This window comes from Thalassophryne amazonica, chromosome 4 (genome assembly GCF_902500255.1).
Source record: "Thalassophryne amazonica chromosome 4, fThaAma1.1, whole genome shotgun sequence".
Taxonomy (NCBI): domain Eukaryota; kingdom Metazoa; phylum Chordata; class Actinopteri; order Batrachoidiformes; family Batrachoididae; genus Thalassophryne; species Thalassophryne amazonica.
The window spans coordinates 86833863-86854589 of record NC_047106.1 but is presented as its reverse complement, the minus strand read 5'-3'; the positions used below and the strand labels follow the sequence as shown (position 1 = coordinate 86854589).

General features: G+C 43.4%; 1 protein-coding gene across 2 annotated transcripts in view; it reads left to right on the top strand.

Moving 5' to 3' along the window:
• si:ch211-137a8.4 (oleosin GRP-17) overlaps positions 1-11492 on the top strand; it is a 181466-nt gene extending 169974 nt beyond the window's left edge. For both annotated transcript variants that reach the window (XM_034168216.1, XM_034168215.1), the window contains exon 4: positions 11231-11492. In XM_034168216.1, coding sequence (XP_034024107.1) covers positions 11231-11253 — 23 coding nt within the window. In that variant the 3' untranslated portion in view covers positions 11254-11492. The remainder of the gene's footprint in view (positions 1-11230) is intronic.
• Positions 11493-20727: the final 9235 nt, after the last annotated feature.

The window sequence follows — 20727 nt, the reverse complement described above, 5'->3', positions numbered from 1 at the left end:
TTTAGCCGCATGTTCTCCTTGAATTGCTGGCTGTCTGAGTGGTGTCCAAAAAATGAGGTGGGTTTCATAGATAATTGGCAAAGCTTCTGGGGAAAACCCGGTCTTGTTAGGAGAGAAGGCATCCATCCCACTTTGGATGGAGCAGCTCTCATTTCTAGAAATCTGGCCAATTTTCTTAAAGCCTCCAAACCGTGACTACCCAGGGTTGGGACCAGGAAGCAGAGTTGTAGTCTTACACACCTCTCTGCAGCTTCTCTCCCCCTGCCATCCCCTCATTACCCCATCCCCGTAGAGACGGTGCCTGCTCCCAGACCACCAATAACCAGCAAAAATCTATTTAAGCATAAAAATTCAAAAAGAAAAAATAATATAGCACCTTCAACTGCACCACAGACTAAAACAGTTAAATGTGGTCTATTAAACATTAGGTCTCTCTCTTCTAAGTCCCTGTTAGTAAATGATATAATAATTGATCAACATATTGATTTATTCTGCCTTACAGAAACCTGGTTACAGCAGGATGAATATGTTAGTTTAAATGAGTCAACACCCCCGAGTCACACTGATATAATAATTGATCAACATATTGATTTATTCTGCCTTACAGAAACCTGTTTACAGCAGGATGAATATGTTAGTTTAAATGAGTCAACACCCCCGAGTCACACTAACTGCCAGAATGCTCGTAGCACGGGCCGAGGCGGAGGATTAGCAGCAATCTTCCATTTCAGCTTATTAATTAATCAAAAACCCAGACAGAGCTTTAATTCATTTGAAAGCTTGACTCTTAGTCTTGTCCATCCAAATTGGAAGTCCCAAAAACCAGTTTTATTTGTTATTATCTATCGTCCGCCTGGTCGTTACTGTGAGTTTCTCTGTGAATTTTCAGACCTTTTGTCTGACTTAGTGCTTAGCTCAGAGAAGATAATTATAGTGGGTGATTTTTAACATCCACACAGATGCTGAGAATGACAGCCTCAACACTGCATTTAATCTATTATTAGACTCAATTGGCTTTGCTCAAAATGTAAATGAGTCCACCCACCACTTTAATCGTATCTTAGATCTTGTCCTGACTTATGGTATGGAAATTGAAGACTTAACAGTATTCCCTGAAAACTCCCTTCTGTCTGATCATTTCTTAATAACATTTACATTTACTCTGATGGACTACCCAGCAGTGGGGAATAAGTTTCATTGCACTAGAAGTCTTTCAGAAAGCGCTGTAACTAGGTTTAAGGATATGATTCCTTCTTTATGTTCTCTAATGCCATATACCAACACAGTGCAGAGTAGCTACCTAAACTCTGTAAGTGAGATAGAGTATCTCGTCAGTAGTTTTACAACTTTGGATGCTGTAGCTCCTCTGAAAAAGAGAGCTTTAAATCAGAAGTGCCTGACTCCATGGTATAACTCACAAACTCGCAGCTTAAAGCAGATAACCCATAAATTGGAGAGGAAATGGCGTCTCACTAATTTAGAAGATCTTCACTTAGCCTGGAAAAAGAGTCTGTTGCGCTATAAAAAGCCCTCCGTAAAGCTAGGACATCTTACTACTCATCACTAATTGAAGAAAATAAGAACAACCCCAGGTTTCTTTTCAGCACTGTAGCCAGGCTGACAAAGATTCAGAGCTCTATTGAGCCGACTAGTAATGACTTCATGACTTTCTTTGCTAATAAAATTTTAACTATTAGAGAAAAAATTACTCATAACCATCCCAAAGACGTATCGTTATCTTTGGCTGCTTTCAGTGATGCCGGTATTTGGTTAGTCTCTTTCTCTCCGATTGTTCTGTCTGAGTTATTTTCATTAGTTACTTCCTCCAAACCATCAACATGTCTATTAGACCCCATTCCTACCAGGCTGCTCAAGGAAGCCCTACCATTAATTAATGCTTCGATCTTAAATATGATCAATCTATCTTTATTAGTTGGCTATGTACCACAGGCTTTTAAGGTGGCAGTAATTAAACCATTACTTAAAAAGCCATCACTTGACCCAGCTATCTTAGCTAATTATAGGCCAATCTCCAACCTTCCTTTTCTCTCAAAAATTCTTGAAAGGGTAGTTGTAAAACAGCTAACTGATCATCTGCAGAGGAATGGTCTAGCTGAAGAGTTTCAGTCAGGTTTTAGAATTCATCATAGTACAGAAACAGCATTAGTGAAGGTTACAAATGATCATCTTATGGCCTCAGACAGTGGACTCATCTCTGTGCTTGTTCTGTTAGACCTCAGTGCTGCTTTTGATACTGTTGACCATAAAATTTTATTACAGAGATTAGAGCATGCCATAGGTATTAAAGGCACTGCGCTGCGGTGGTTTGAATCATATTTATCTAATAAATTACAATTTGTTCATGTAAATGGGGAATCTTCTTAATAGACTAAGGTTAATTATGGAGTTCCACAAGGTTCTGTGCTAGGACCAATTTTATTCACTTTATACATGTTTCCCTTAGGCAGTATTATTAGACGGCATTGCCTAAATTTTCATTGTTACGCAGATGATACCCAGCTTTATCTATCCATGAAGCCAGAGGACACACACCAATTAGCTAAACTGCAGGATTGTCTTACAGACATAAAGACATGGACGACCTCTAATTTCCTGCTTTTAAACTCAGATAAACTGAAGTTATTGTACTTGGCCCCACAAATCTTAGAAACATGGTGTCTAACCAGATCCTTACTCTGGATGGCATTACCCTGACCTCTAGTAATACTGTGAGAAATCTTGGAGTCATTTTTGATCAGGATATGTCATTCAGTGCGCATATTAAACAAATATGTAGGACTGCTTTTCAGGGAGACAGACACCCTCTCTACTTTTAAGATTAGGCTTAAAACTTTCCTTTTTAGCTAAAGCTTATAGTTAGGGCTGGATCAGGTGACCCTGAGCCATCCCTTAGTTATGCTGCTATAGACTGCTGGGGGGTTCCCATGATGCACTGAGTGTTTCTTTCTCTTTTTGCTCTGTATGCACCACTCTTCATTTAATCATTAGTGATTGATCTCTGCTCTTCTCCACAGCATGTCTTTTTCCTGGTTCTCTCCCTCAGCCCCAACCAGTCCCAGCAGAAGACTACCCCTCCCTGAGCCTGGTTCTGCTGGAGGTTTCTTCCTGTTAAAAGGGAGCTTTTCCTTCCCACTGTTACCAAGTGCTTGCTCACAGGGGGTCGTTTTGACCGTTGGGGTTTTTCCATAATTATTGTATGGCCTTGCCTTACAATATAAGGCGCCTTGGGGCAACTGTTTGTTGTGATTTGGCGCTATATAAATAAAATTGATTGATTGATAGTTCTTTCCATAGATTTTCTGTTGGATTGTAATCAGCTAATTGGTTGGGCCATTCTTGCTGCTTCATTTTCATTCTCTGAAACCAACTGGGAGTTTCCTTTACTGTGTGTTTGTGATCACTGTCTTGCTGAAATGTCCACCCTCATTTCATCGTCATCATCCTGTTGTGAAAGTGTAGTGACACGGACCCACAACAGGGGGCGCAAATGAACGGTCAATAGATGAGCCAAAAAGTAACAATTTAATGTTGTGAAATGTGCACAACGAATATACAGACAATCTCAGAATATGATTACAGTCAAATTACAAAGGTGACGTGTGGGCAGGCTCGAGGATAGAAGACGTCTGTCCTGAGAAGGGCCGGAACCACACGATTTCTGCCACCACCGAACCTGGTGAATACTGGAGCCGCCAAGTCCCGAATTCCCAGGTGATCACCGTCTCCGACTGTCGGATCTGGTACTGCTGGCGAGAACAAAGACAGTCAAGTGTGGGTGTGTGTACACCCAGTAACAACAACGGTGGGAATGCCACCTCCACCTCTCACAATGAGTAACAGCTGTCACTCCCAGCTGTGTCCGTGGCGGCAGCGCCCTCTCGTGCCTGAAGCCCGCACTTCAGGCAGGGCGCCCTCTGGTGGTGGGCCAGCAGTACCTCCTCTTCTGGCGGCCCACACAACACATCCTGGTAGATGGCAGCAGTTTTTATCAAGAAAGTCTCAGTACAGTTTTCCATTAATCCTTCCTTCAATTTGCCAGTGTAGTCTGCTGAAAAACAGCCCCACACCATGATGTTCCCACCTCCAGACCTCACTGTTGGTATGGTGTTTTTGGGGTGATGTGCAGCCCCATTTATGGTCTATATTGGGGCATTCAAACAGTTCAGTTTTGGTCTCATCTCACCAGACTATTCTCCCATTATTTCATAGGCTTCTGTAAATGTTGTGCAGCAAACTTTAAATGAGCGTCAACATAATTTTTCTTCAGCAACAGTCTTGTATGGTGAGCGTGCATATAAGCCATGGTGGTTGAGTGCATTAGTTATTGTTTTCTTTGAAACAATTGTACCTGCTAATTCCGGGTCATTCTGAAACTCTCCACAAGTGGTCCTTCGCTCTTGGACAACGTTTCTCATAATTCTTTTCAGTCCTCTGTGAGAAATCTTGCATATAGCACCTGTTTGTGGAAGGTTTATGGTGAAATGATGTTCTTTCCACTGGAACATTCAGAAATTTAGAAATCCTTCTGTTACCAATGCCATCAAAATGTTTTGCAGCAGGAATGTTGCGAAGAGCTTGAGAGAGCTCTTTGCTTTTTCCTATTATGAGATGTTTTTTGTGTGACACCTTGTAATTTGGTAATTAATAGAACAACAATTGGGACTGAACCAGCTGATATTAATTTACACTGACGAGCAGGATTGCTTCCCATTTACTGATAAATTTCAGCTGGTGTCTTGGTTTTCCATGCCTTTTTGCACCTCCCTTTCTTCAGGTGTTCAATACGTTTTCCCTATCATTTCAGATTATTACATATGACTTAATTTATGGACATCTATGGTTTGATTTCTTTCTATGTGTGGAGTATGTCAGTTGCTACCTACATCTTTTGAAAATTTCATGTCAGTAGCACCTTTACAAATATATTTACTGAGAAAAATGGTGACATGTTCAGTACTTACTTTACCCTCTGTATCTGTCATGCTGTTTGGTGACCTGAAACCATATTGCTACTGACAGATCTTTATCCCTTTTCTAAGTCCAGTGTCCACCACTGCTTCCCATATCTTCATGCTGTTTCTGATCAACTGTAGTTACTGCAGCTCTGCACACCCTCTTATGCCGCGTTCACACCCGGCGCGACACAAGTGACAGGTTGCCATGTAATCCCTATGGAATGACGCGTTTTGGCGCCAAGTCACGCAGCGCGACGCAATGGACGCGAATGAAGCGACACGAGTGAAGCGATTTTGAGCGATTGGCACGTTTGTGGCACGATATTGCGTCGCATCACGTCGTGTTGCCCTCCTCCCCAAGTTGAAAAATCTGAAGTTTTTCGTCTCGTCGCGCCGCGATGACCAATCAGGGACTGAATATGTAGTGACCTGGAGATGTCTGGAGTTTGACTGAAGATGTGAACATGTTCTGTATCTGGTAGCAGCCTGTGAGCAGGACTTATGTCTCTTTTGTCCTTTATTTCACAATTATGACAGAGTTTTTGGAGCGAGCAGCAGCCCCACAGCACATGGGAGCGGAGTTTCTTTTTATTTTACGTGCGCGCGCGAGCCAATCATCCATGGAGATTATTTTACTTATTAACTACACAGATGTATAATAAAACAAATAGTGACTGGTTTCTAAACACAATTATGACAGAGTTTTTTGGGAAAGAGCGAGGAGCAGCCCCGCAGCAAGCAGCGGAGTTTCTTTTTTCTTTTATTTTTACGTGCGCGCGCGAGCGAATCGTCTGTGGAGAATATTTTATTAATTAACTACACAGATGTATAATAAAACAAATGGTGAATGGTTTCTAAACACAATTATGACAGTTTTTGGGGGAAGAGCGAGCTGCAGTCCCACAGCAGGCAGCAGAGTTTCTTTTTTTTTTTTTTTTTATTGTTTACATGTCCACGCATGAACGGGACAGGAGGTCCTCAAACTGGGTCCCGCAGAGGTGGAAGGACTGCTGAAAGCGGCCGTCATCCAGACACAGCTCCTGCAGCAAATAATGATACACTGTATTGGGAGCTTTCCACAGTAACTCACTCCGTGTGATCAAGGTCCATCATGTTAACTTGACTGATAACTGGAGCCGGTGAGCGGAATGGAAGCTCCTCCTATTTGATGACGCACCGGGGCGAATTTTCGCAGCAAAAGCAGAGCGACACACCGGGCGAAGAAGGCGCGTCCGTCGCCACGCGACCCCCGCAAATTTGTAGCGTCTGATCGCGCCTGGTGTGAACGCGGCATTATTCATAAAATCAGAATGACTACACTCAGGGATTTTTTGCTTTCCAGATTTTTATTAAACACTGTTTAAAAACTCGACTGCCATGTATTGTAAACATTTCCATACCTCTACTGCTATATTGTCATTTGGACCATCAGCCGTTTCACATTTCATCCTCTTCACTGCTGTCCTCATTCCATCCTTACTAAATCCATTGCACTTCCTGATTTACTCTCTCCACATCATCCAGTCTTCTCTCTGTTATTATATTCATTGATCAGCTTCTCAAAATACTCCCTCCACCTTCTCAACACACTCTCCTTGTTTGTCAGCACATTTTTAATTCCCTAACCTGCTACACGTTCATTCTGTCTGACCAATTGGTCCTTTCCCATTGAAAATAACGGAGAAACAACCTGAGCTTCTTGCATGTTTACATAAAACAAACACAACAACATCTATAAACCTAGATCATATATTCATGAGAGTTTTAGGCACAATATACAGAGTTTTACCTTGCGATGTTAATGTCCATGCACATCTTACAGCATTATCAAACCATCTCAGTGCATTTCTCAATGTTATTGACATCTCGCAGAGCAGTGAACTCTGACGTTTTGTGAGATTTTGTGGGATTTGAAATTTCAATAGGGTGAATGGGGGTAAAATCAAGTGCACCCTTTCTTCTTTGGCATTTAATGCTAGCCGGCATCCTTATTGTTGCATTGCTGCCACTTTCTGCATCAGTAAGTTTTAGCAGCACTAAATCCTCTCGATGAGTCCAGTGCCTTTCAAGTATTTAAAAAACCAACACTTCCCCCTCCCACTTGACCTTATGGCTAAAATACTTCCTACAGAAACTTCTTTCAGGCCTTACAATTGATTTCCTTCAGTTTTTAATCTTTAATAGATAAGCCATTCAAAAATGATGAGCTATAGTTTGTAAAATGAAATATTTTGAGGGAAAATGAAAGCACTGTGCTAAATACTGTACAGGTTCACTGGTTATATTTTTATTATTTATATTACAAATGGTGGCATTTGAAAGTGCTGCATTCTGATGGTGGCATTTCACAACACTTTATTTAGAATAGGACACCACAGTCTTGTTTGAACCCTGCGTGATAATGTGGGATTTGACCACTTATGGGGACCGCTGGGCCCGTTGTGCAATATATACACAGCATAACTTCACATGGAAAAATGGTGTACTGTTTTGTTTTTGGCTGCAATCACTGAAACAGTCGCGAAAAGTTTTTTTTTTTCAGTTCCCAGTGGAGAAGGGAAGACGAGGTAAATAGGAGACATCGTGTCGGTAAATGTTAGCCTACACAGCTAACCAGAGTAGCTACATTCTCTCACCTACAAAACCACCTCCACGCATTTGAGGTGCAGGTCATAAACAAACCGCAATACATGTCCACTTTCCACCACATCGTCACTTTTTCTTTGGATTTTCAATTTGTTTGTGTGTAATTTGCCCAAAAACTCAGAGAAAATGCAGTGTTTTTTCCACCCGGAAGTAGAGAAATTACATCATATGCGTCATATTTTACCCCTTTAGCGCCCACCCTCAAACGAGACTGCGGTGTCCAATTCAGTTGGTCTGGTGGTGGTATTTGGTGTTATGTGGTATTGAGTTGGTGATGATCTTTTTTATTACTTTTTTAGCTCCCAGTTTTCTATAGGAATACAAACTTCCTACAGGCATTGCAATAGCTATCCATAATTTTCATGAAAGGCCCTCCATCTTGGCTTGGACTTGCTCTTTAACTGACGAGGCTCTATCTTGCAGTACAGTTCAAAGTAAGTTTGGACACACTTGAAAGTGTGTCCAAACTTTTGACTGGTACGGTAGCTGCTAGTACTAACTAGCTGTAGCTCATATAGTAAGCCCTGTGTTTGCTTTGAAAGAGAAAGCTGGCTTAGCAGACATCATAGAGTTGAGTCCATCATTGGATTAGCGCCAAACTCAAAGTGTCACGGATCCTCTTCAACAAGCCAGATTATCAAGCCTTCTCTCTCTCTCTGTCTCTCTCTCTCTCTCTGTGAAACTAAACTGACAAAAGAAGTATAGACAGACACAAACAACATGATTGTACGATTGTGATTTGAGGGTCTTATTACGGATGCCAAGAATTGCTGCGATGCATTAGCTGTGCATACAAAACTAACAGTAGAATAAGGCACAGGTAGATGTCACAAGCTATGGAACCCAGTCATCTTAATAATGTGAATGATTGAGAGAATGACTAGAATGGAATAGTTAAATCTGTTTAGAAGATTCATTCATTTATACTCTATCACTTACCTGGGTCTGAGTTGCAATAGCAGCACACAAAGCAGTTCAGCCATACTTCCCTAGCCTCTGCCAAGTCGTTTAAAGGTTCCCTGACACTTGCACGAACACTGATCTGTGCACTTGCACACACATCGTTGTGATGATCCCACCCGCTGTGTTCCCAGCTGGACACCATGCTTTGTTCCACTGGATGCCACTGGACGCTGCGTATATAAAATAATTATTTTGTAGCGGATTAATCATTTTCTCTGTGAGATGGCTGTTGAAAACACCTCTAATTGCTTCCAGAATCACAGAGGACTCCAGCTGGAGCTTTTCTCACACATGCACTGAATGAGGTGGAGCAAGCATTTGGAACCATATAAAAAGGTAATTATTTGTCATGTTTATATTGTAATGGCTTGGTAAAACAATTGCATGTTCTTTCCTTCTTATGAGCAGCTGTAAAAGTGTGTTTATGATAGATTTAACATCTCGTTATAATCGTTCAGACGAGTTGTGCTTTGATGCGTTTTGCTGACGTACTCACACACAGTGTTTTTGAGCATCTCATTGCATTCCCAAGACAGCTGGGAGATATAATCCCTCCAATGTGTCTTGGGTCTTCCTCAGGGCCTCATCCCTATTGGAGATTGCCAAGGGGCAGCCTCACTAGATGCCCAAACCACCTCAACTGGCTCCTTTCAATGTGCAACAGCAGTGGATTTACTCTGAGTCCCTCCCGGATATTTGAGTTTCCTCACCGTGTCCCTGAAGCCCAGATACACAATGGGGGATCCTCATTTTTATCACTTGTATCTGCTACATCGTTCTTTCAGTCAGTACTCAAAGTTCATGAACATAGGTGAGGATATGAGAGTAAATCGACTGGTAAATCCAAAGTCTTTACCAGGACGATCTGGTACAGCAGGACCACAGATGCAGCTCCAACCTCACTGTTGATCTCATGCTACATCTTCCCCTCATTCGTGAACAAGCCCCTGAGATACTTGAACTCCTCCACTTTGGGTAATAACTCTCCCCCTTGACCTAGAGGGGACAAGCCACCCTACATGAAAAAGGACTATGCCATCAGATTTGGAGGTGCTAATCCTCATCCCAGTCACATCATACTCAGCCTCAAACATTCCCAGTGCACATCGGACATCATTGTCTGATGCAAAAAGCAGAGATGCAATGCTGAGGTCACCAAACTGGACACTTTCCAATCACTGACTTCACCTTGAAATTCTGTCCACAAAAATCACAAACAGTATTGGTGTCACAGTACAGCCCTCATGGACTCTAACACCCACCGGGAACAGGTCTGATGCAACGTCAAGAATGCGGACACAGCTCGTCCTTTGGTATAAAGACCGAATTGCAAGTTTTAGTGGTCCCCCACAGCAACCCCCCTCCTCTTGTTGTATGGCTTTTCCAAGTCCACAAAACACAGGTAGACTGGTTGGGCATTATCCCTGCCCTTGCCCCACCCCCAGTATCTGTGTGAAGGTTCAGCACATCAGTCATAATAAATTGTGAGGATTGTGCAATTTTTTGTAATAATACTTAACACAGTAAAATATTAGCTTCCTATTGGCCTCATTAATGTCAATGTCACCTTTATTTTATTAATTTATATAGCACATTTACACAGCCAATGTCCTCCAAAAGTGCTTTACAGTAAAATAGGCACAACAATAAAAATAATAAAAACAACAATACAGTGGAATAAAACTGTCAGTTAATACTTTAACTGATTGCCCTTTATATGTGTGACTTTCTGAATTTACTCATTACTCACTTCAAAGACTGATGACATATCAGCAGCCAAGAAAGTTCATAAATGAACAAGGGGAAAGATTATGCTAAAGCTGGAGATTGTGTGTGATTCTTTTGGCTGCACCACTGTTCTGCCCTATTGCTGGCAATAGTTAAAAAAAATGTTAACTGTTTCATTGTCTGGGCACAACAGAATACAGAGATGTTCACTGAATCTCAAAGACATGAGTCTGGTCTGGGATGGAGGAGGGGGTATAGACCACACAACAAGATGGGTGTGATTCCGGCACACCACAAATCTCTCCTGCTGCAGTTTGAGCAGCAAAAATAGAAATGATGTGATGAGATTGACTACGGTGTGTGGGTCCATTGCTGAAATTAAGTTCTGCTGGACAACAGGCACTGCTTTCTATGCATGTCAAGCTAATCAATCCACTTGTTGTGTCATACAAACAATACCGCATATCTGTCAGATAATTTTTACCATTCAATTGAAAGGGAAAGTGTATCCAAACTTTTGACTGGTACTGTAAATACTGTAATGTATTTTGTTTCACTGGCTACAATCTATTCCAATTGGCCCCCTTCATATAAATTTAAGTAGCAACACACAAACACAGTATGTCTTCCTGTGGGCAGCTTCTCTGTTAGTTATTATGTGATGTTGATTTTTATTTTGACGGTCAGGTCATATTTTACTCATGAAATTGTTGACCTGTTTTGTTGTTTACTTTGTTTGTGTGTCATAAAAAGTAATACCAATTAACTCAACACCAGAAACCAGCATCTTTACTAAACTACTAAAACATATACAAGGACCCTTTATGTGACTGTTATTATTATAATTACTATTATTACTTTACCAATTTTCTTATTTTAATACATTTTTTTCAATCTCTTCTGTTATCATTTACCAGACAAAAAGGCGGAAAACGTGTGAGGCCACACAAAGAGGATTAAAACTGCCCGGGATTCGCTGAGCAAGGAGCTCTGAGCCCTTCCCCTAACTCCTCTTCCTCTTCCTTCCTTCGTCCTCATCCTCGCCCCTTGATTCATCCCTCCTCCCCCCTGAATAAATGGAGTAATCACATGCTAACAGGTCACCTTGATAAGAAAGGGAGAAAGAGAGAAAGCAAGAGCGATGGCGTGATTCATGTCACTGTCAAGTTTTTAAAAAATAATAATTAATTACTCCAAAAGCAATAATTCAAGCCCTTTTTTTCATTCCAGCAGCACTTTTCATCTTTTCTTCCATCCCCTCCACTGTCCCCTCCACCCATAAATGCTTACAAATAAACATCTACATCCAGTGTTTTTACTTTTTTTTTTTTTGGCTCATTTGTGAGATTTTATATTGTCTAAGACAGAAAAGAGGTGGTGAAATGTTAAAAAAAAAAAGAAAAGAAAATCGAGACATTCCAACCCTGTACTTTGTGTCGATTGTTGCTCTACTTAAAATCTCCCTGCCTCTATTGATTCCTGATTGGTGGATTTAATGAATTTTTAAAAAGCAGAAAGAAAGACTTAGTTTTTTATTGACGGCAATCTTGGTTTGTAGTCCCCCCATCACTCCACCTCGTGGCTGTCCCTGTTTGTCCCAGTAGATATTTGACAGTACAGCAGGACCGTGTTACTACAGTATATAAACTGCCCTGAAGACTGCCACTTCCCGTCCAGCACTGCTACGTCTTCAGCTCTGTGTGTTCAATGTTTTTAGACTGTTATATTGTGTAAATGAATAAAAAAAACACCATCCGATACTATTTTTTCGTGTTTGTTTGAATTCTTTTTTTTTTTTTTTTTTTTTTTAAACATCTTCTCATTGTTACTGCAGTCTGACAATATGCTGTAATTAAAAAAATAATAATAATGATGATGTTTTGTTGGTCCACGTTTTCACATGTCCACTAGCAAATGGTCAAAAAGATAGTACAATAAAGTCTAAAATCTAACAACTAAATTGTGACGTGTTTGGTGCTTTTCTATTTTTATATTGCTGACTAAAAGGCATTGTGCACAGACAGACGGGTGGGAGAAGGAGCATTACGCTGAAACACCACTCATTAATCTGTGTATTGATAATCTCATCCCTTTATGTAATGGCAGAATAATATGAGATTTCTTTGTATTACAGTGGATCTGCATGTATTAACTGGTACCAGGCTGTTTGTGTTTAACCTGCAGGGGGCGAGGTCTTCCCCTTGCAACCAGGCCATTTACATGTAGTGCGTCCAAAAAGTATTCACAGCACTTCACTTATTCCACATATTGCTATGTTACAGCCTTATTTCAAAATGGAGTAAATTTATTTTTTCCTCAAAATTCTACACACAATAACCCATAATAACAACGTGGAAAAAAAAATTTTTGAGAGAGAGATTTGTAAATTTATTAAAAAATTTAAAAAACTAAGAAATCACATGTATATAAGCAGAGTTGGGCACAGATAACCAAAGAATTAACTTCAATAACAGATAATCAGATAACTGAAAAGTTATCTCTGATAAAGATAAACCACCCAAAAATGTATCGGAAGTTACAGATAATCAATAACCAATAAATTCCAGTATTGGTTCTGGTACATTTGCAATTACTAAGAAGCTGAAACTGACTTAACACGATTGCTTTTGAAAGCATCAAAAGCGAAAAAAGACCCAAAGAATGAGCCAGTATTTCCATATTTGACCATGCTGCTCCCTGTAGGAAGGTGCACAGAAGAATCCTGAGAGCACCCACAAAACGAGCTCTTTATTAATCATAATGTTCCGGTCAGGCGGAGGTCTTGAAAAATAAAGTCATACTAACTTATGGTTTTGTGAAAATACTGGTAGAATAACTCCATTAATGTCATTTCTGTCATTTGTACAACGTTAAAATATAACATATATCTTTTAATGTTGAATAATGCACTAATTCTGAGGTTTTGTAACAAACAGTCTGCAAAGCATTCTGGGTAAAAGTGCCTATGCTAAACACTGATTGGTTCAGTCATTCATTATGTAAACCAACACGTTAATGTGACGTGTGTCATGTGTTGGTTTAAAGATAAATGTGCTTTTGTAAAATATTCCATTTTTATTTGTAAAAACGCATTTTTACGGAGCCCTGGAAGTGTCATTGCAAAATGTTTAGCATGTGGAGAGAATGTTTGATGATGTGCACACATTTTATGATGTTTTAAAACGTGCACTCAGTATTAGTAAGTAAGTAAATTTACTTTTATAGTGCCTTTCACAGACATAAGTCACAAAGCACTTCACAGGTTAAAATGCAATAATAAAAACATAAAACAAAGGACAAGGTTAACAATTGGTCAGTTCTGAAAAGCCTTATCTTGACATAAATGTTGGCTTTACACTGTGCGTGTTTTGGCCATTTTTCAGATGTTTTTTCATTTGTGCGAGAATTTTTTGGACCGAGTTTCAGGTTAATCGCGCGTCCTGCATCGTGTAGTGGAGTAACAAGCTTTAACATCTCACGACCACCTCCTGCTGCTGAAGAGCTACAAAGCATCCAACCGCAGAGCTGTCTTGTAATGTTTTTTTTTTTGTTGTTTTGTTTTTAAACTTAATGTTGTGTGGGCCGCCAGAAGAGGAGGTACTGCTGGCCCACCACCAGAGGGCGCCCTGCCTGAAGTGCGGGCTTCAGGCAAGATAGGGCGCTGCCGCCATGGACACAGCCGGGGTTGACAGCTGTCACTCATCAACTCATGACAGCTGTCACCCATCTCCATCAATCCACTCCATAAAAACCGGACGTCATCTCCACCTCGCTGCCGAGATATCATCTACCTGTGAAGGTAATTTCTCTGCTGTATTTAACGCTGACTAATAGTCTGAACTTCTTTGCAGCCGTTTTCCTGTGGTGTTGCCTTATCTGTGGGATTGGCGTTTGGTGTGATCAGCGACGGCTACGCTTCACACCCAATCCAGATAAGTGGTTTAACAGGAGCTGCACGAGTGTGTGTTAGAGGTGGAGGTGACTTTCCACCTTCTGACTGTTTTGTTACTGGGTATGCACACACCCACATCTCACTGTTTGTGCTCCTCGCCAGCAGTACCAGATCCGACAGTCGGGGACAGTGATCACCTGGGAATTCGGGACTTGGCCAGTTCTCTTTTGCCTACAGAGGATAGAGTAGTTTTTCTGAAAATAGCTCTCTTCTGTTTGCAGAGGGTAGAACAATATACTTATTAGGAAACTTTTAACAGGTAGGTCTCAACTGCTTTTAAGTTTTAAAAATGTTTTTCACTGTTCAGCTTTGTTTACTACGTTATCGGTCTAAAAGGTATCGGTCGGCAATTCATTGAAAGATAATTAGTCCAATGATGGTTTTTAAAGTTACCTAAAAAGATAATCCGATAATGAAAACATTATCTTCGATAATTATCTGTTATCGGATTATCGGAAGTGTGCCCACCACTGTACGAGGTCTGTCCGTAAAGTATCGTACCTTTTTATTTTTTTCAAAAACTATATGGATTTCATTCATATGTTTTTACGTCAGACATGCTTGAACCCTCGTGCGCATGCGTGAGTTTTTCCACGCCTGTCGGTGACGTCATTCGCCTGTGAGCACGCCTTGTGGAAGGAGTGGTCCCGCCCCCTCGTCGGATTTTCTTTGTCTGGAAATGGCGGAATGAAAAGGACTTTTTTTCCATCAGAATTTTTTCAGAAGCTGTTAGAGACTGGCACCTGGAAACCATTCGAAAAATTTATCTGGCTTTCAGTGAAAATTTTACGGGCTTCACAGAGAATAAGGACTTTAACTACAGGTTTAAGGACCCCTTTAAAGGACGGTCGGTGCGCCGCGCTGCGACGATGAGGCACAAACCACTGGATCATTTCTAAGCTGATGGCTCTGTGGATACGAGACCGTTGTGTGCTCTTTCTCTGGTTATCACAAGACCTGGACATCAGCCATTTTCCGGCAGATTTCACTTTTAACAAGAGATTTTGTCATGGAAAGCCGCGCGGAGGCTTCGCGCGTCACGACCGATTCGCGGATGAAGCGAGACAAAGGAACACCTCCGTTTCAGAGTGTTAGAGGACAAGTTGGGACATGTCTATCTCGGCTTTCAGTGCTTACCAGTCGAGTGAGTATAAAAGAACTTGTTGATAGCTGGACATGTAGTACAGAAACAGCATTAGTGAAGGTTACAAATGATCTTCTTATGGCCTCGGACAGTGGTCACATCTCTGCTTGTTCTGTTAGACCTCAGTGCTGCTTTTGATACTGTTGACCATAAAATTTTATTACAGAGATTAGAGCATGCCATAGGTATTAAAGGCACTCCGCTGCGGTGGTTTGAATCATATTTTTCTAATAGATTATAATTTGTTCATGTAAATGGGGAATCTTCTTCACAGACTAAAGTTAATTATGGAGTTCCACAAGGTTCTGTGCTAGGACCAATTTTATTCACTTTATACATGCTTCCCTTAGGCAGTATTATTAGACGGTATTGTTTAAATTTTCATTGTTACGCAGATGATACCCAGCTTTATCTATCCATGAAGCCAGAGGACACACACCAATTAGCTAAACTGCAGGATTGTCTTACAGACATAAAGACATGGATGACCTCTAATTTCCTGCTTTTAAACTCAGATAAAACTGAAGTTATTGTACTTGGCCCCACAAATCTTAGAAACATGGTGTCTAATCAGATCCTTACTCTGGATGGCATTACCCTGACCTCTAGTAATACTGTGAGAAATCTTGGAGTCATTTTTGATCAGGATATGTCATTCAAAGCGCATATTAAACAAATATGTAGGACTGCTTTTTTGCATTTACGCAATATCTCTAAAATTAGAAAGGTCTTGTCTCAGAGTGATGCTGAAAAACTAATTCATGCATTTATTTCCTCTAGGCTGGACTATTGTAATTCATTATTATCAGGTTGTCCTAAAAGTTCCCTAAAAAGCCTTCAGTTAATTCAAAACGCTGCAGCTAGAGTACTAACGGGGACTAGAAGGAGAGAGCATATCTCACCCATATTGGCCTCTCTTCATTGGCTTCCTGTTAACTCTGGAATAGAATTTAAAATTCTTCTTCTTACTTATAAGGTTTTGAATAATCAGGTCCCATCTTATCTTAGGGACCTCGTAGTACCATATCACCCCAATAGAGCGCTTCGCTCTCAGACTGCAGGCTTACTTGTAGTTCCTAGGGTTTGTAAGAGTAGAATGGGAGGCAGAGCCTTCTGCTTTCAGGCTCCTCTCCTGTGGAACCAGCTCCCAATTCAGATCAGGGAGACAGACACCCTCTCTACTTTTAAGATTAGGCTTAAAACTTTCCTTTTTGCTAAAGCTTATAGTTAGGGCTGGATCAGGTGACCCTGAACCATCCCTTAGTTATGCTGCTATAGACGTAGACTGCTGGGGGGTTCCCACAATGCACTGTTTCTTTCTCTTTTGCTCTGTATGCACCACTCTGCATTTAATCATTAGTGATCGATCTCTGCTCCCCTCCACAGCATGTCTTTTTCCTGGTTCTCTCCCTCAGCCCCAACCAGTCCCAGCAGAAGACTGCCCCTCCCTGAGCCTGGTTCTGCTGGAGGTTTCTTCCTGTTAAAAGGGAGTTTTTCCTTCCCACTGTAGCCAAGTGCTTGCTCACAGGGGGTCGTTTTGACCGTTGGGGTTTTACATAATTATTGTATGGCCTTGCCTTGCAGTATAAGGCGCCTTGGGGCAACTGTTTGTTGTGATTTGGCGCTATATAAAAAAAAATTGATTGATTGATTGATTGTTAAGTCACTTTGAGTACCTGGTCATGCTGTTCGGCCTCACTAACGCCCCCGCGACGTTCCAAGTGTTGGTAAATGACGTCTTGCGGGACGTCCTGCATCGGTTCGTCTTCGTGTATCTGGACGATATCCTCATCTTCTCCCTGGACCCTGAGACCCATGTTAAGCATGTACGTCAGGTCCTGCAGCGGTTGTTGGAGAACCGGCTGTTTCTGAAGGGCAAGAAGTGCGAGTTCCACCGTACTTCTTTGTTCTTCCTGGGGTTCATTATCTCCTCCAACTCCGTCGCACCCGATCCGGCCAAGGTAGTGGCGGTGAGAGATTGGCCCCAACCGGTAAGCCGTAGGAAGCTGCAACAGTTCCTCAGCTTCGCAAATTTCTACAGGAGGTTCATTAAGGGCTATAGTCAGGTTGTTGGTCCCCTTTCAGCCCTGACCTCCACAAACGTCCCCTTCACCTGGTCAAATCGGTGCAAAGCCGCGTTTAGGAAGTTGAAACACCGGTTTTCGACTGCGCCAGTTCTAGTGCAGCCCGATCCTAACCGCCAGTTTATAGTTGAAGTTGATGCCTCTGACTCAGGGATAGGAGCCGTGCTGTCCCAGAGCAGGGAGTCCGATAAGGTTCTCCACCTTTGTGCCTACTTCTCCCGCAGGTTAACCCCAGCAGAACGGAACTATGACGTCGGCAATCGGGAGCTCCTGGTGGTGAAAGAGGCCCTGGAGGAGTGGAGACACCTGTTCGAGGGAGCTGTGGTTCCATTTACGGTTTTCACTGACCATCGGAACCTGGAGTACATCTGGACTGCTAAGCGTCTGAACCCCAGGCAAGCCCGTTGGTCACTGTTTTTCGGACGTTTTAACTTCCAGATCACCCACCGCCCCGGGACCAAGAACCAGAGGTCTGACACACTGTCCCGGGTGCACGAAGAGGAAGTCAAGACAGAGCTGTCAGATCCACCAGATACCATCTTGCCGGAGTCCGCTATAGTCACCATCTTCACGTGGGATGTGAAGAACGTCATCAGGGAGGCCCTGACCCGTCAACCCGGACCCCGGTGGTGGACCAGCTAACCGGTTGTACGTCCCACCAGACGCAAGGCTGCGGTTCTGGACTTCTGTCACGGTTCCAAGCTCTCCTGCCATCCAGGGGTGCGAAGAACCGTGGCAGTGGTCTGGCAGCGGTTCTGGTGGGGATGGATGTCCGGGAGTATGTCCGGGCCTGTACCACCTGCGCCAGGGGCAAGGCTGCGCACCAGCCAGAAAAAGGACTCCTCCAGCCGTTGCCCGTACCTCGACGCCCCTGGTCACACATAGGCCTGGACTTCGTCACGGGTCTCCCTGCGTCCCGAGGAATGACCACCATCTTGACGATAGTGGACCAGTTCTCCAAGGCGGCCCACTTCGTGGCCCTCCCAAAGCTCCCGACGGCCCAGGAGACTGCAGACCTCCTGGTCCACCACGTCGTGCGTCTGCATGGTATCCCGACAGACATCGTTTCAGATCGTGGTCCCTAGTTCTCCTCGCAAGTCTGGAGGAGTTTCTGTAGGGAACTGGGGGCCACCGCAAGCCTGTCGTCCGGGTACCACCCCCAGACCAACGGACAAGCAGAGCGGGCTAACCAAGATCTGGAGCATGCCTTACGGTGCGTAACCTCCGCACACCCGACGGCCTGGAGTCAACATCTGGCTTGTATCGAGTACGCCCATAACAGCCAAGTCTCGTCTGCGACCGGCCTCTCCCCTTTTGAGGTTTGTTTGGGGTACCAGCCCCCATTGTTTCCGGCTGTGGAGGGAGAGGTTGAGGTCCCCTTGGTCCAGGCCCACCTCAGGAGATGTCGTTGGGTGTGGAAGATAGCCCGCTCTGCTCTCTTGAGAGCCCGGATGCGGGCGAAGGACCATGCAGATCGCCAATGAGCCCCGGCCCCTGCTTACCAGCCCGAAGGACCATGCAGATCGCCGATGAGCCCCGGCCCCTGCTTACCACTGCAGGAAGTTTGGCTTTCCACAAAGCACATTCCTCTGAACACAGACTCACCAAAACTGATTGATACATCAGACCTTTCCCCATCACAAAAGTCATCAGTCTAGCCGCAGTGAAGCTAAGGCGGATTCACCCTGTGTTCCACGTCTCCAAGATCAAGCCATACCACACCTCAGGCCTCTGCACTCCCGGACCAGCGCCGCCTCCTGCCCGCATCATCGACGGCGAGCCGGCATGGACTGTACGGAAACTCCTTGATGTTCGCCGGAGGGGTCGGGGTTACCAGTATCTGGTGGATTGGGAGGGGTACGGACCCGAAGAGCGCTCCTGGGTGAAGAGGAGCTTCATCTTGGATCCGGCCCTCCTGGCCGACTTCTACCAGCGACACCCCAACAAGCCTGAATGGGCGCCAGGAGGCGCCCGTTGAGGGGGGTGTCCTGTTGTGTGGGCCGCCCGAAGAGGAGGTACTGCTGGCTCACCACCAGAGGGCAACCTGCCTGTCGTCGGGTTTCAGGCACCAGAGGGCGCAGTCGCCTCTCAGGAGCCCCAGGAGCACTGGTACTGACAGCTGTCAGTCATCATCATCACCACCACCCATAAAAGCCAGGGACAGACATCAGAACTCTGCCGAGTTATCAGCTTACCCGTCAGGTAAACCGACTCAGCCATTTTGTGCCATACGCACATTCATTGTTTTCTGAAGTCTTTGCAGTTGATTTATACTTGTAGCTTGTAGCCGAGTTTGTGGAAGTTGGAGGAGTTGGCGTCTCCCCTCCTAACTTCTGACTCACTAAGTATAACAATTGACATTGCACGTTCTCCAGTTTTCCTCTGCACTCTGGGAGTATCTGGATTATTTCCTCCAGGAGGATTTCTGTGAGTTACTGTTTGCTGGGTGTACACACACCCACCTTTCACCTGTGTCTGTTCCTGCCAGCAGTACCGGATCTGACAGCTGGAAGCGGTGGCCACCTGGGGACTCAGGACTTGGCGGCTCCGGTGTGTTGCAGGTCTCCGTTGGTGGTGGAACCTCGTGGGTCCCGGCTCTTCTCTGGATAGGCGTCTGCTACCCTCGGGCCTGCCCACGCGTCATCTTTTGTGTAGCTTGATTGACAGACTAAAAGTGGTATTTGACCTGTTGTGCACATTTGCAGCAATAAATTGTATTTATTGGTATCTCTATTGGCCGTTCATTTACGCCCCCTGGTGTGGGTCCCTGCATTTCACTTTCCCCAACAGCATTGAGGTAAACCCACCTGGTCTCCCAGCTGACTACAGACATGGATCTGACTCGTTTACCCAGCAGGCCCAAACACGATAGCTCAGCGGTCTGTCGAAGCTTGGGTCACCGACTGACCCAGGATGAACGTTTTGGTGTTGATGATCAAAAATGCTCCAGCAGCTTCCAAACCTTGTTGTGGAAGATCAATTTAAAGTCTTCATTTAAAAAAAAAAATGAAAAAGTTCAAGGCTTTGCAAAGAAAGCTGTGGAGAAAAATCAAAGTTAACAGAATCAGAAGTATCCACAGAATACAAGGAACTTGACTTCGGTTTGAGCTGCACTCTCTGGATGGCATGTATAAATACACACTAAACACTGAATAATTCACAGTAACAAAATGTGCAAATGAAATGTGCAAGTAAAATAAATAAATGTGCAGTAAGAGAAAAGTGTGAAACAGA